This window comes from Dasypus novemcinctus, chromosome 10, assembly GCF_030445035.2.
Source record: "Dasypus novemcinctus isolate mDasNov1 chromosome 10, mDasNov1.1.hap2, whole genome shotgun sequence".
Lineage (NCBI taxonomy): Eukaryota > Metazoa > Chordata > Mammalia > Cingulata > Dasypodidae > Dasypus > Dasypus novemcinctus.
This window is the reverse complement of record NC_080682.1, coordinates 21,155,765-21,170,389: the sequence shown is the minus strand read 5'-3', so window position 1 is coordinate 21,170,389 and position 14,625 is coordinate 21,155,765. Positions and strand designations below refer to the sequence as shown.

At 49.5% G+C, this 14,625-nt stretch overlaps 2 protein-coding genes across 2 annotated transcripts in view; one reads left to right on the top strand and one right to left on the bottom strand.

Moving 5' to 3' along the window:
- Positions 1–4,212, top strand: part of P2RX3 (purinergic receptor P2X 3) — a 33,074-nt gene extending 28,862 nt beyond the window's left edge. The window contains exon 12 of the mRNA XM_058305427.2: positions 259–4,212. Coding sequence (XP_058161410.1) covers positions 259–372 — 114 coding nt within the window. The 3' untranslated portion in view covers positions 373–4,212. The remainder of the gene's footprint in view (positions 1–258) is intronic.
- A 2,384-nt stretch (positions 4,213–6,596) lies between these two features.
- Positions 6,597–10,256, bottom strand: PRG3 (proteoglycan 3, pro eosinophil major basic protein 2). Its single transcript, XM_058306381.2, has 5 exons — positions 10,124–10,256; positions 9,368–9,681; positions 8,511–8,642; positions 7,590–7,701; positions 6,597–6,774 (listed from the first exon to the last, which is right to left on the bottom strand). The coding sequence occupies exons 1-5, from the start codon at positions 10,182–10,184 to the stop codon at positions 6,716–6,718; spliced, it is 678 nt and encodes a 225-aa protein (XP_058162364.1). The 5' UTR covers positions 10,185–10,256; the 3' UTR covers positions 6,597–6,715.
- Positions 10,257–14,625: the final 4,369 nt, after the last annotated feature.

Genomic DNA, 14,625 nt, shown 5'->3' with positions numbered 1-14,625 from the left:
CCACCCCCAGCATAGCTGAGCCTCAGGTAAGAGGGGCTTTGGCCAAAAGTGGGCTCTGCAGAGAATCTCAGGGGCTTGTGGATCCCCAGTGTCAACATTCCCACTGGCTCCTTGTCCCCTCTCCATTTCTGGGGCAGGACAGACCCTGCTATGGGTAGCTCAGCTGTGTTTCCCCTTGCAATGTGGGCCACGTCTACCAAATGGGGTGACATAGGACTTTGCCCATAGAGGATGATCATGCCAACCCTCCTGCTGCAGGTGAGCGAGACGACACTGAAGGTCGCTGCCTCGGCCAACCCAGTGTTCCCCAGTGACCAGGCCACGGAGGAGAAGCAGTCCACGGACTCGGGGGCCTACTCCATCGGCCACTAGGGCCTCTTCTTGGGGCCCTGAGCTTGTCCTTGGGCTCCAGGCCTCCCAGCAAGGAACCCAGCCCGGGCAAGGTGGAGAGGGTGAGGGGAGGGCTCACATTTGCACTGGTCACCCCCAGGCATCCAGTTGTGAGTGCTCAGCAGACAGGTCGTGCTCCCTGCCGAGACCTCGCCTCTCCTCCCCCCCTTGCCTTGCCACTCTCCGCTTCCCAGGACCTGGGGCCAGCGGCACCTGAGTCATCATTCCCCTTCCAAAGAGGTGAGATGGTAATAGTAAGGATGGGTGGCCACAAGGCCACGCGGGCATGGGGCACCTCCACACCCTTCACCTCGGGTAATCCTTTGGGTCATCATGCAAGGTCGATACCAGTTTCCCTGTTCTGAAATAAACTGAGGCTCAGGGAGACTGAGTGATTAGTTCAGCTCCCCAAGAGTTCAGGCTGCATTTGAGGGGGACTGGTTTGATGATAGCCTGGGGGGCTCCAAATTCAGGAGGAAACCGGAGACATGACTGTCAGTGATTTTCCCTTAGCTCACCCCAGAGCTCTGTCCCCAAACCAGAGAAGGGGCTATTCATTTCCTCCTTCTGGGACCTTCCGTCACACCCCAGGGCTCAATGTGACTCTGAGACCTGGACCCTGTTCTAGGAAGCCAGTCGCCCCAACATTGATGGAAGGTCCCCTGCTCTTTCACTGCTTTGGGGGAGGCACTGCTCAGCCAAGCCTCCCCCCTTAGGGTCCTAAAAGGCCTCAGGGTTCCAGTACTAGAAGCTGAAGGAGTCTTAGGAGCCATCTGTCCGGCACTCTTGGTTAAAGGTGAGCATTCTAAGGCCAGCAATGGGAACTGACTTGTCCAGTGTCACTTAGTGCCTCAAAGACAATCCGGTGTCCTCCCTCTCAGGGAAGGAGGCAAGAAAAGGAAACTGGCACAGCCATGGAGAGGTCAAGTCCACCCCTGCCTCCATTTACCCAGACTTCCCTCTTCCCCTTTCTGGGTCTTCCTACATTAAATGGCCTGGAAAACCCACCAGGGCATAACTGGGGAGCAGATCCAGGTTCTGGGAGGCCTGAAGCATATATACTTTGGGGCTTTCTTTTTTTTAAATATTGTATAAAATTAGATATTAGAAGGGGCTCAGGCAAGTGAGTGGCCCTGAAGTTTAGGTTTCATTAACTGCATGGTCAATCCACCTCTGGGAAAGGCAGAGTGTGGGCCTGGCGGAGAGGGCTTGGCAGGAGCAGAGCTTGACTGTGGGTACAGGGCTGGCCTCCCGACAGAGAGGGCAGGGAGACGGGCGGGCGTGCGGGGAGACGCTTTGAGAGGAATTATAGTCAAACAGGGGCCACTTATAAAGGCCTCACCCCAATGATCCCCCACCCCAGGGGGAGAAGGGGTGGGATACCCCACAAAAGGCCTTGCCCTTTCCCTCTCTCTGCCTTCACCCACAGCCCCATCCTCAGAAGCAGGGGATAGGATCTCCCAAGAGCCAGCCTCAGGAATGGCTCAGTGTCTGGATAGCTGACCAGACTTGGCTTTTGCAGCAGAGGCTTCAGGGAAAGCAGTGCCGTGTGCCCCAGCCTGGAGTTCCACGGGGCACCCCTGGTGAATCCAGACCTCAGGCAGCAGGGTATTGTCTAGTGAGGAGATAGGTGGAGGCAGCTGTTCTGGAGAGACCCGCTCCCCCAAACCCCTCCCTCTCCTCCAGACTGGGGTGGGCCGCCTGGGGGAGCATGTGAACCCGCCAGCGAGCATGTGAACCTCGTGTGCGAGCCTGCTGTTGCCCGCCCCATAGGTGAGCTAAGGTCTCGCTTCTGCGTGCTCGACTTAGGGTCAGTGCTGGTGGAAATGGCAATGGCTAATTCGTCTTGGTTGCACCATGATTCACTCAGCACAGTCACCGACACAGTCACACCAACCCTGGAGAGGTTGCTCTCGTTCTTCATTGATCCTGTTTAGTAAAAAAAAAAATGGAATTTACAATATTCAGATATTAAAACTGGACCCCTGATAATTCCTAACATTACCTTGCTTCTTTAATTACTTAGCATAAAAACTAACATTTATTGAAAAACTAACATTTATTGATTACTTGCCACTGCCAAGCAATAGGCTAAATGTATCGTCTACTTCAATCTTCATTTTATGGAAGAAGAAACTGAGGTTCGGCAAGGTTAAGAAATGCATGTGGTAGAACTGGGACTTGAGCCCGGAGCTTCATGACTCTGGAGCCTGGGGTTTTGATCTCTGCACTACGTCTGTCTGAGAAAAATTAGGAAATTTGTTGGCACCCTCTTTCTGTCTGTGTTAGTTAGGATAGACCAGGCTTTGCTAGTGTAACAAGTGAATGCCAGAATCTCAAGGTTTAATGCAGCAAAGCAGGCAGCACAGTCCCCTTCACCTCTTAGCTATGCCATCTGAGACACGTGGACTTCAGGCTACTGTGTCACAGAAAGTGAAAACTAGAGTACTGCAGGGGATCGTTTTTTTTTAGAAGATTTATTTTTTATTTATTTCTCTTCCCTCCCCCCCTCCCCCCCCCACCCCGTTGTCTGCTCTCTGTGTCCATTCACTATGTTCTTCTTGGTCTGCTTGCATTCTAGTCAGGTGGCACCGGGGATCTGTTCCTCTCTTTGTTGCGTCATTTTGCTGCATCAGCTCTCCGTGTGTGTGGCGCCTCTCCTGGGCATGCTGCACTTTTTGCGCAGGGCAGCTCTCCTTGCGGGGTGCACTCCTTGCACATGGGGCACCCCTATGCGGGAGAACCCCTGTGTGGCACGGCATTCCTTGAGACTGCGCATGGGCCAGCTCACCACATGGGCCAGGAGGCCCTGGGTATTGAAGCATGGGGGATAATTTAAAGGTAACACCTGGAAGTAGTTTATGTAATCTCTAACCCCATGCCATTGCTCAGAATGCAGTTGCATGTTTCAGAGCCCAATTTTACTGTAAGGAATACTGGGAAATGCAGTCTTTCTGGGCCCCCTGGAAGAGAAAATGGTGAACACAGCTGTTTTAGTTTGCTAGGGTGCTGAAACTGTTATATCAGAAGTGTGCTTTTACAATGGGAATTTATTAGCGTACAGGCTTACGGTTCTGCAGCTGTGAAGAAGGCCAAACCAAGGAACCATCAAGATGATACCTTCTTCCTGAAGATCGGCTGCTGGTAATCCTGGACTCCTCTATCACATGCCAAGGCACATGGCAGCATCTCCTGGTCTCTCCCTTCTCTTCCAGTTTTTGTTGCTTCCAGCTCCCTGCTTCTGTGGCATTTTCTCTCTTTGTCTAAATTTCTTTCTCTTATAAAGGATGCCAGTAAGAGGATCTGTAGCAGTTTGGCATTATTTATGAATTCCAAAAATAGATATTGGATTATGTTTGTAAACTGGTCTTTTCCTCTGGGCATATTAGATTATATTGGATTCAGATGTTTCACTTTTACTTGATTAAATAATGATTAAGGCTTTGATTGGGCCATGTCAGTAGGATGTGGAGTCCCTGCCCCCTTGGGGACTCACAGAGAAACCACACTGAGAAACCACACCGCAGAGAAGGGAGGTTGGAGTTTTGACCTAGAGCACACAGAGGAGCAGAGGCCCCAGAAGAGAAACGAGCCATTCACTTGATAGTCTACAGCTGGACTTCTGGAACTAGCAGAGCAGATGATCCCAGAGAGAAATGATCCCTGGAAAGAGAGGAACCCAGGGATCCTGAACCCTTGCAGGCATTGGCAGTCATCTTGCTCCAACACATGGCAATAGACTTTGGTGAGAGAGGTGACTTGTGCTTTATGGCCTGGTAACTGTAAGCTTCTACCCCAAATAAATACCCTTTAAGAAACCAACCAATTTCTGGTATTTTGCATCAGCACCCCTTTGGCTGGCTAAATAGGACCTACTCACTAAAGGATTCTATTCTCAATGAGTCCACACCCAAGGAATGGACTAACTTTAAGAACATACTTTTCTGGTGTACATACAACTTCAAGCCATTGTAACAGCACTGTCTCTACTTCATTGTCTCCTTTTTAATGGATTCTCTTCTCCCCTTCACTCCTACTAACTGTCCACACATCCTCCCTTTAGTAATTCTTCTCACAAACCTTGTTCTCAGCAAGCTACCAACCTATCTGCTAGGGGTACAAATAGATAACACGCTCAGGAGTTTCTTCTCCCAGGAGTATTTACTTTCTAATCAAGGGCTGTTCAAGACTGGAAGGCCAAAGGAATCAATATATAATGGTTAAATTCTAGGCCCAGTAACAGTCAGCCATCCACCCTTATCTACCCTGGGCTGCCTCAAGCAAGCTCCAGCCTAGAGGGGTTTGAGCCCCCCTCCCTCCCTTCCCACCTGCACCCCTGACCTTGGCTGGCAGGATGTTGGGCTACCGGTCTTGGCTAGAGCCCTTTCCCCATCAGGGAGAGAAGTGGAGGTGATAAAAGGGGCCTCGTCCTTCAGCCATTGCTCTGCAATACCAATCCCAGAGCTGCTGAGGCAGAGCTTCCCTCACTGCCTAACCCTTCCAACCCCCCACAGCCAGGTCTGTTCTTTGAGAAGCAGAGCATCAAGAATTGTTTCTTTGCCATGTTAACTAGTGAGAGTAGGATCCTGGTTGGGAGCCTGACTCCCCAGAAGCTCTTCTTCCATATTCTTGGAGGAAATGCCTGCCTAACCTGCTGTGTTTAGGAACTGCCTAAACCCATTCTCCACCCAAGACAGATGGACAGACCCCTCCACGGGGGACAGGCCTTTTCATCTGGAGACAGCCTGGGCCCCAGGCTTGGTAAAGTTCACTGCAAATGCTGGGGTCCATTCTCCAGTTACCAGAGGCCAGTCTGTGGCCAAGGGATTCACCCCTGCTGTTTCTTTACCATCACTTCTCCCCAGGTTCTCTGATCCTGTCCTGTCTCCTCCATTCCAACACCCTTGGAAACAGTATACAGGTATACTCAGAAACAGTCATATATATACTCCTGCCCACACTGGCCAAAGACACAGAGGCACACATACATGCACGCACGTGTGCACACACAGATTCAGGATACAAAGACATACACATTCACAGATGTACACAGATCTACAGGCACATCCATAAATTCTCAGAAATGTCTAAAATGCCTGCACACAACACACAAATACACACTAACTCACAGAAATGTATGCACATTTACATATATATTCACATATGCATGGGAATATGCACAAGTATGCAAAGAGTGGCTTGTGTGTACACACCAAGATTCATGTACACACGTATACACACGGAAATTCTCAGACGTTCCTCCTGCGCCCTATGTAGACCTCTATCCCAGGAATCTCCCCCCAGACACGCTCTCTCTCCCACAACCCAGGGTCCTCTGCTCTCTTCGTGCCCAGTCTCAGGTCTCTGCTTCCTGTCTGATTGACCCCAAATTCTTCCTGGAATCTAGCACCCCACCCAGGACAAAGTTAGGAACAGAAACCATCTTCTCTCCTAGTGTCCCCAGGGCCTGGTGAAACAGGAGGAGGGGAAGAGGAAGAAGTTGAGGCCTGGGGCTGTCAAAGCAGGAATTGGCAGCAGGCTCCTGACTGGCTGTAAGGCCCTCCTGGGGGTGCTAAGTCCCTACTGAGAGTGTGGCTCTCTACAAGATAGGCTGAGTGGGGAGAGGGGTCAGTCACCCTCCTAGGAACGGACTGAGGGGCACATCTCCGAAGCCGCTGGGGGGGACTAAGAGGGAAAAGGGAGTCAGGACAGGAGGCCAAAACAGGCAAAGGGCTAGGGGAGCAGACGGCCCCAAGACAGGACTCCTTTCTCCGCCCTTCCCTTGGATGACTCCACCCCAACCCATGAATCAGCTCCATTACCTCCATTTTGGAAAGCCTCCCTCACGCCATTTGCCATGCTGACTCCAAGCAAAGCGGAAGGACCAGTTCCCCACCCTGCCTCAGATTGGATCATCCTTGATCACCACAGCCTGGGGAGGAGGCGGTACACTCCAGGCCAGGGCTGAGAAGGGCTTTGGGACACTGCTACCTTGTCCCTGAGAACGTCCCCAGGGGGTACTGCAGCTAAACGGCTCAGGGCCACCGCCCTCCCATTCCCACAAGGTCACCCTATTGCACCACTTTTGACTTTTCCTCAGTGCCCCATCACACAGGAGTGTGCACAGCCAAGATTTTCCCACCCAGAGGGAAAACCCCCCACCCCCAAGGTAAGCAATGAAGAAACAAGAGTCAGGAAGTGCTGCCAGAAGTTGATTTATTACCAGGAGATACTGGAGGCTGGATCCCAGTGCCCAGGGTGGGACAGGGGCAGCAGAAGCATGTGAAGGGAGAGGGCTCCAAGGAAGGGTCTCCGTGCCACTGGCTTAGTAGGAGCAGACGAAGGGCAAACGCCTCCTGCATGGCGCTCGTCGCCAATGACCCCCTAGCAGCAGAGAGCACAGTGAGGTCAGCTGCCCTTCTGGATCTGGCCTGTGCCCTCCCTCCTGCCTCCTCAGGGACCTCATACATCCCCTTCATCTGCTGTCATTAATATCTGTCACCTGTTTGTTTCCCACAGACCGCTACTACCCAACATTTACTGAGCTCTTATCAGGAGCTAGGCAGGATGCTAAGTGCTTCATGTGGATTATTGCACTTAATCTTTACAATGACTCCAAGAGATAAGGGCATCATCCCCATTTCACAGGTGAGGAAAGTGAGGCTTAATGGAGGTAAATAACTTGCCTATATCCCAGCAAGTGGCAGAACTGGGATGTGGATCACGGCTGTCTTACTCCAGGCCATGTGGTCTCTGTTACTAAACTAAACTCCGTCACATCTGGCATCCAGGCTGTTGTCCACAGCTCATGCAAAGCTGGCATCTTCTCTCCCGGCCATCCCTCATTCCCACATCTTTCTTTTGCCCCTCACCCACATCCTATCTTCACATCTGCTACTCTCATCTGTGACATCAGTTGCTCACATTTGCCGCCCTCAAATCAGGGGAGGTAAAGGATTCCCCAGGCTCTACCCATGAAGAGGGAGAGCCCACATCCCACTGTCCACAGGGCACTCCTAGTTTTGCTTTGAGGACTCCCTATAGCTCAGCTCTCCTCACAGGCAAGAGTTTAGTTCCCTAGTTGGGAGAAGGTATTAGCTTGGGAGAGGTCTGTTTAGACAGCTCAAAGGCCAGTATGTAAAAGCTCACTTTGCCACTTGCCACCCCTTCTCCTTGTCCTAGTGCCCATTTCTCCTCACCTTTGGTGCATAGGGCCACGCAGCAGCCACCCCCATTCCCAGGCTGCCCTGCCGCCCAGTATCCAAAATTCCAACGGCTCCCATCAGTCCACTTAAACTTCTTCCACAGGAACTAGAAAGGTGATAGTCTGAGTCAGAAGGCAGAATCCAGGAAGAATGAGGGTCCCGGGATTGCCCACTGCTGGCCCTTCTCACTGCCCACCCTGCCAGGAGCCAGATGCCTTAGAGAACCTGAGGGTTTGCAGGCTATGACAGTGAAAGAGCAACCAACATTCCCAGCCGACACAGAGCAAGTTTCTCAAATTTTCTGTGCACACAAATCTCCTTAGGATCTTGTTAAAATGCAGATTTTGATTCAGAAGGTTTGGAGGGGGACTCAGGATTCTGCATTTCTAGCAAGCTACCAGGTGATGCTGATATTGCTGCTCCATGGACCACACTTTGAGTAAGGTAGATAAAGAGCACTTGTTCAGCCAAAATCCCAGCATCATCCTGAGAGAAGACAGTTCCCATTTTAGCAATGAGGAAGCTGAGGTTCTGAGAAAGTCATCCAGTTAGTAAGTGAGCATGCTGGGCCTGGAACCTGTCTTCTGACTCTAAGTGGTGTGCTGGTAAACTCTTAACAACCACCTCTGGGGGTGGGGGCAGTGAGAAGGTGGGCTGGGGCAGGTAGGGAGAGAGCCCTGGTGAGTGACTATTGCCAATTTCCTTGGTAAATAACCCCACTATGCAAGCATGAAGTCACTGAGCAGGGAATTCAGAAGAGATGCACACTATCAGCTCTCCCAAAACAGTTCAAACCCACTCGAACACCTCACCATTCCAAGGGCACCTCAGCTGGTGGGCTGAGGCTTGGCACCGGCAGCTCCTCCCTGAAGACAATCTGAAAGAACTGCTTCTGGGGGTTGGCCCCGCACTTACCCAGCCCCTCAGATAGCCTCCAATCCAGATTTGGGCCTGGTTGAGTGCCCTGACTGTGCTTTGGATAAGGTAATTAAAGCTGAAGCTGTGGATGGAGACGAGGTTGCCGTGGTAGCACCTCCTGCAGACATTCTTCAGGGAGAAGAAGGACATCATGAGAAGCACTGGGGTAGAGAATTCACTCTCACATTGTTCTAGTCCCTGAGTCTCCAGGAGAGGGCCCCACACCCCTCAGTCAGAAATCAGGGACCTACTCCCCTCCTCCCCCTCCCCCAACTCAGTCCTGTCTCTTGTTCCTTTATCTGTTGCCTGGAGCCTCCCTATGGGAAATAATAAGAATACTCATAACAATTATAGCTACCATTTATTGAGAATTTGTGCTGACCCAGACCTGTTTGAAATGTTTTCCATGTATTACCTCATTTAATCTTCACCACAACTCTAAGAGGTTGGTGCTATATGTCCCCATTGTACAGACAAAAATACCAAAGCCCTGGACCATGAAATATAGAGGTGAAGCCCAGGCAAAAGAATCAATGAAAAGCAGAGTCAGGATTTAACACAGGTATATCTAATACCAAAGCCTGTTGTCTAAATCAGTGGTTCTCAAAGTGTAGTCCCCAAACCAACAACATCATTAATGATTTATTATAAATGCAACTTCTCAAGCCCCACCCCAGGCCTGCCAAATCAGAAATTGTGAGGGTGGAGCCCAGCAACCTGAGTTTTAACAAGGCCACCGATGATTCTGATGCAGACTAGACTTTGAGAGCCACTGGTCTGAATGAACAAGGAAAAAATGTTGAATCTACTCTGCTCTCTCCCAGCCCCTCTGCAATAATTTCAGTGCCACTTACCTGAGCTGACCTAAACCTCTTGGGGGTCCGCACCAACAGATAGCGGCGGGTCTTATACCCAGGGCTGCCCATAAGTTGAACCGTGTCTTCTTCTCTGGGGCACTGCAAGTTCTTGTCTAAGGCAGCTGGGTCTGACTCCAGGGCCTCCTTGTCCTCAAAGTCATCTTCACACCCAAAAACCTTGACCTCCTCTCCCTCTGATGGAATCATCTCCTGGGATGGGACCAATTCTCCCTCCTGCTTTGCTGAACCTTCCAGATCCTGGCTCAGGTCTGCCTCTGTCTCTAGGATCTCCACTGGGGGGGCATCATTCTCTGGGAAGGAAAAGTAACCTGTTACCAGTCGGGCTTCTCCTTTTTCCAGCACCACGGACAGCGCATACTGCTCCCCTGGGTTCTGACACCGTCAGCCTACAGGAATGCTCTCCTCATTGTTGGGTGAGGAGAGATCTCCTGGGTCACACCCTTAAATAAATGAGAACCTGACTTCTGGCTAACACCACAGGTGAGTATTTTGGGAATGAGGGAAAGCACCTGTGAAAAACCTGGTGAAATCACTAGCCTTTAAGAGATGTGGTGTCTGTTCCTTGTGGAGGAGCGCTGGCAGAAAGTTCAGCTTCTGAGTCCTGGAGGAAGCTTACCAGAGATGAGCTGGGTCAAATGAGGAGGGGAGGCTGTCACCCTAGCCTCATGAGTTCAAAACAATGTAGGAAAGAGAAGAGAGAAAGACAGATGAGAAGGGAATGGGGGGACTTACTCAGATGAAGAGCAGATACTGTCCCCAGCAGGAGAAGGGTCAGAATCAAGGGGTGTTTCATATCCACTCAGTCTTATGGTAGGACACGCAGTTCCACCTTCCCTCCTTGGGGTTTGTCCTTATGTGTCTAGCACAGTTCCTGGCACATGGGGAAGATGCAAGGAAAGTTAAATTAATTGATCTATTAAAAGGCAAACCAGAAGGATTCCTCCTCCTTCTCTTCCTCCAATGAACAGATCCTAGGTTGGAGAATCAGGAAAAGGGCATGAGGGCAGAGGCAGTTCTGATACAAAAGTCCCCTTTCCCTGAGATCTCCATTGCTGCTCTCCAGGACAATGCTTAGTCCAGACCACTGGCCCTGCCGTAACAGGTCTGCTCAGGGTCAGGGCCAATCTCACTCATGCTGGGAAAGGAGGTGGTCAGGAAGGACAGTGACCATGACCACGGATAGGCCTCCTAGGGGTTTGCCTTAAAGGGTCCTCCCACCTCCCAGGCCCCAGATCCCTCCTCCCTGGGCAGCCAAGGAGCACTCACCTCTCTGAGAGTCAGAGGTCTCCACTTTCAGTGCCTCTGGCTGCTGGGTGCCAGAGGCAGCCTTTATAACCAGCTTTTGGGGAAGTGGGAAGAGGCCAGGATGATTGCCCCAGGTTGGGGTCAGAGCAGTGGAGCTGATAACAAGAAGTTTGCTGGGGCTTCTCACCCTGGGCCCTGTTTTCTGCTGGGCCTACTGCCATAGATGTCTGCCCACACATTCTAGTTTGCTAAAAGGGGCCTGAGATGTTTTACCTATTGTCCAGTCATAATTACTAACAGTGTCACTTAAAGTTCTCCAGCCTGAACCCTACCCCTTAATCCCAGGAACAATCTACGCTCTGGTCAATATCCTACAAAATGGAGAATCTCAGGGAGCTGGTGGAAGACCAGTGAGAGGGGAGGTTGGGGATGCAAAGAGGAGGTTCAGCCCTCCTGAGCTTTTGTCTGGACATTAAATCTCTGAATTCTTGCCTTCAACCTCATTCTCAAATGGAATGTATTACAAGCCCTCTTCACAGATGAGAAAAATGGGATTCAGAGAGGGAAATCAAGGTCATACAAGAAGTGGGAGATCTTAGATTTCTGTCTTTTTGGACCCAAAACTTTCTGCCAAGAGCTAGTAGGCTCATCAGAATGGGTGACCCAACTCTGTCACATCCTAGCTGAGCAGTTTTTATTTATACCCCATATTCCAACCCAGCCCTCCAGAGCTCAGAGCACCTACAGGAAAGTAGCCCAGAAAGCAAAAAGTCTTGGATTTCTTCCCCACCTCTGCTCAACCAAGGGACTCACAAATAGAGAAGTATCTAAGAGGCCACTTCTGGGCCTAATTACAGAATAACAGCCTTGGCTGTTATCTCCCAGCCCCAATAGACCAGACCCTCAGCTTATCTACCCAACTGTGGGGGGATTAGCCAATCTCAAGGCCCAAAACCCTGGCCTCCCAATTTCAACTTCAAACCTCCCTAGCTGGGGAGGGGATGGAGGGCTAGACCCTCTCCCCATGATTCTCCCCATCCTGATCCTGGAACCCAGGTGAGGAACACCATTTCAGTTGGTGACTAAGACATGATCCAGCACCACAATAAGCTTTACATCCATTTTCTCCTTTCAACCTTCCTGTTTTACAAAGAAGGAAACAATGTTTCAGAGAGTTCAAATGAGTTGCCCAAGATCACACAGAGACCCTGAGCTTCTGGCTCTTTATCCACCCCAAACCCTGTAACTGTCTTCTACAGTCTCCTCACATCATCCCTCGTCTTTTGCACTATCTTCTCCCTCACAGTTGAACCTGTTTTCTTTCTTTTCTTTTTTTAAATTTATTTCTCTCCCCTTCCTCTCCCCAGTTGTCTGCTCTCTGTGTCCATTCACTGTGTGTTCTTCTGTGTCTGCTTGTATTCTTGTCAGTGGCACCGGGAATCTGAGTCTCTTTTGGTTGCATCATTTTGCTTTGTCAGCTCTCCATGTAACCCCAGGAAGGTTACACTTTTTTCACACGGGGCAGCTCTCCTTATTGGGGCACACTCTTTGTGTAGGCTCCCCTACACAGGGGACACCCCTGCGTGGCATGGCACTCCTTGCATGCATCAGCACTGTGCATGGGCCAGCTCACCACACGGGTTCGGAGACCGTGGGTTTGAACCCTGGACCTCCCATGTGGTAGGTGGATGCTCTATCCATTGAGCCAAACCCACTTTCCTGAACTTGTTTTCCTTGCACACAAACCCGTAGCCAAGATATTCCAATGATTCCAAGCAGCCTCCTAAATGACCACAGTAATTCCTGTGTGATATAAAATTGGAAATAACATTTTTGAAGCTCCAACATGGACTAGACATTATGCTTCATTAAGGTTTTTACTTCCATTATCTTACTCAATCCTTAAAATAACCCTAGAAATTAGGTATACAAGCATCTCTTGTCTACATACTTTCTACCAAAATCAGAGAGGTTACACTACTTGCCCAAGTTCACATGACACAGCAGGAAGTGGCACATCTGCCCAACACCCAAGTCCTTGCTCTCTTTGATATACCCAAATGTGCTACCCCCAGAAAGCTGAGCCAGTGGCATCAAAGTTGTCAGCATTCATGGAACTCCATGTTTCCACATATGATATTCATGTTATGAAGTTCCAAGATCAGTACAGCCCACATAATGCAGAAAATGGGTCTCGCTATCTTGGGAGACAGTGTAGAGTGATGTAGGATGAAATCAAAAGCTCTAGAGTCAGTCGCTCTGTGTCTGTTTCCTTATCTGTAAAATGAGAGTAATGATAGGATCCACCTCTAAAGGCCCCAAGGTAGATTAAATGAGATCAGTTCAAAAGCTCTCAGCACAGTGCCTAACGCTTGGAGTTGGTGGCCCTTGTCAGTCACCTTCTCAGGCAAAGCACATGGAGTTGGAGGTAGCCCTTGTCAGGAAACCAGAACTAGAACTGTGACCCTTATCAACAATTTAGCAGCAAGTATTGATCAAAGTCCTACTCTGTGTGGTATGCCATGTGAGAAATACCAGAGATTCAACTGTAAAGAGTTGACCTTGGTTTCATAGAGTTTAGTATCTTGTTGGAGAGGAAAAATGCACACACAAACCCATATTTCAAGATATAAGGCCCACCCCTTTATTAGTTTTACTTTTTTGCTGTTGACGTATAACACATCCTGTAAAGCAGAGTAGACTGCTCAATGTATTTTTAAAGTGAATGCACCCACAGAACCACCCTGAGATCAAAATGTAGAATATTTTCAGGAACCCAGAAGCCTCCTTCTTACCCCCTCCTTTATATTACTTCCCCCAAAGGGGATCTCCATGAACTGGAAGTCACATCTCTACCAAGCACACACAACCAACAGAAGAGATTCATAAGGGAGAAGACATGGTGTACCAAGCACTTAGCACAGATTGGTACCTGGTAAATCGATAAGTCTGGGACATTATCATTATTGGAAAAGAAGGGCAGCAACCCCTTCTTACACCAGAATATAAGGTCCAGGACAAGGAGTGAAAGTTCTACTTCTGCTTGTCCACAGCACCAAACACAGAGCTGAACTCATAATGTTTCAGAGTTTTACCATTTTTGAAATCAACAGACTATCATAGAACACCAGTTGCAGTGGATCTAAGTTTAATTTCTATCTCTTTCTCAACTTATTGTGTGTAACCTTGAGCAAGTAGCTTTCCAGCCCTGGGTCACATTTAAAAAATTAAAGCCCTTGATTTTTCTCTCCCAAAGACACTGGTCGTTTCTAAAAGTTCGTGAACTTGAGGAGTCCTGGAGGAAAAAAAGCACTTCAGGGCATGGAGCTTTTCCTTTTTGCTCACCTCCTTAGTGCAGAAGTGTTTTTATAAAACCTTCCGTCCTCATTTCTGATTGGGGCTCCTTCATTTCCATTTGGGTAAAGGTTTTATGCCCCAGTTGAACCCAAGGGTAAAAGAGCCCATGTTGCCTCCCCACTGTGCTCCATCCCCAGTTGATCACATCAGGGAGAGTTGAGCAGCCACCCTTCCAGTCATGGAAGCATAGCAGTTAAAGGAACATGCTATGTAGCAGATAGAGCTGAGTTTCAGCATTGGTCTCATTTAGAGTTTTAACCTTTGACAAGTCTTTTACCAGGTCAGAACCTCTCTGAGCCTAGTCCTATAAAATGAGGATAATGACAATCACAAAAGGTCATCATGTAAGTGCCTGCTGCAGCAGTGGGGTACATTGTGGGTGATTAATAAGTGGTAGCAATTAGCAGATGTTGTTGCTCTTATATTATAAACAACTGTATGCTCCTGAATGCCAGGGTACTGTGCCTTGGCTTGTACCCAGCCCTTATATAAAGCCTGACACGTGGGAGGTCGTCTTCTATTGGGTTTCCCCAGAAAGCAGACCCTGAGACAAGGATTTGAGTGCAAGCAATTTATTAGGGATGTGCAAGGAACATTGGTAGAGGAGCAGAGATTTGGTATGGGGAAGGGAA

Excerpts from the sequence above, each read along its gene's own strand:
- PRG3 (XM_058306381.2), bottom strand. The coding sequence starts at position 10,184 with ATGAAACACCCCTTGATTCTGACCCTTCTCCTGCTGGGGACAGTATCT. Across the intron at positions 9,682-10,123 it reads AGTATCTGCTCTTCATCTGA|AGAATGATGCCCCCCCAGTG; the intron begins GTAAGTCCCCCC and ends TTTCCTTCCCAG. Across the intron at positions 6,775-7,589 it reads CGTGGCCCTATGCACCAAAG|GGGGTCATTGGCGACGAGCG; the intron begins GTGAGGAGAAAT and ends CTCTGCTGCTAG.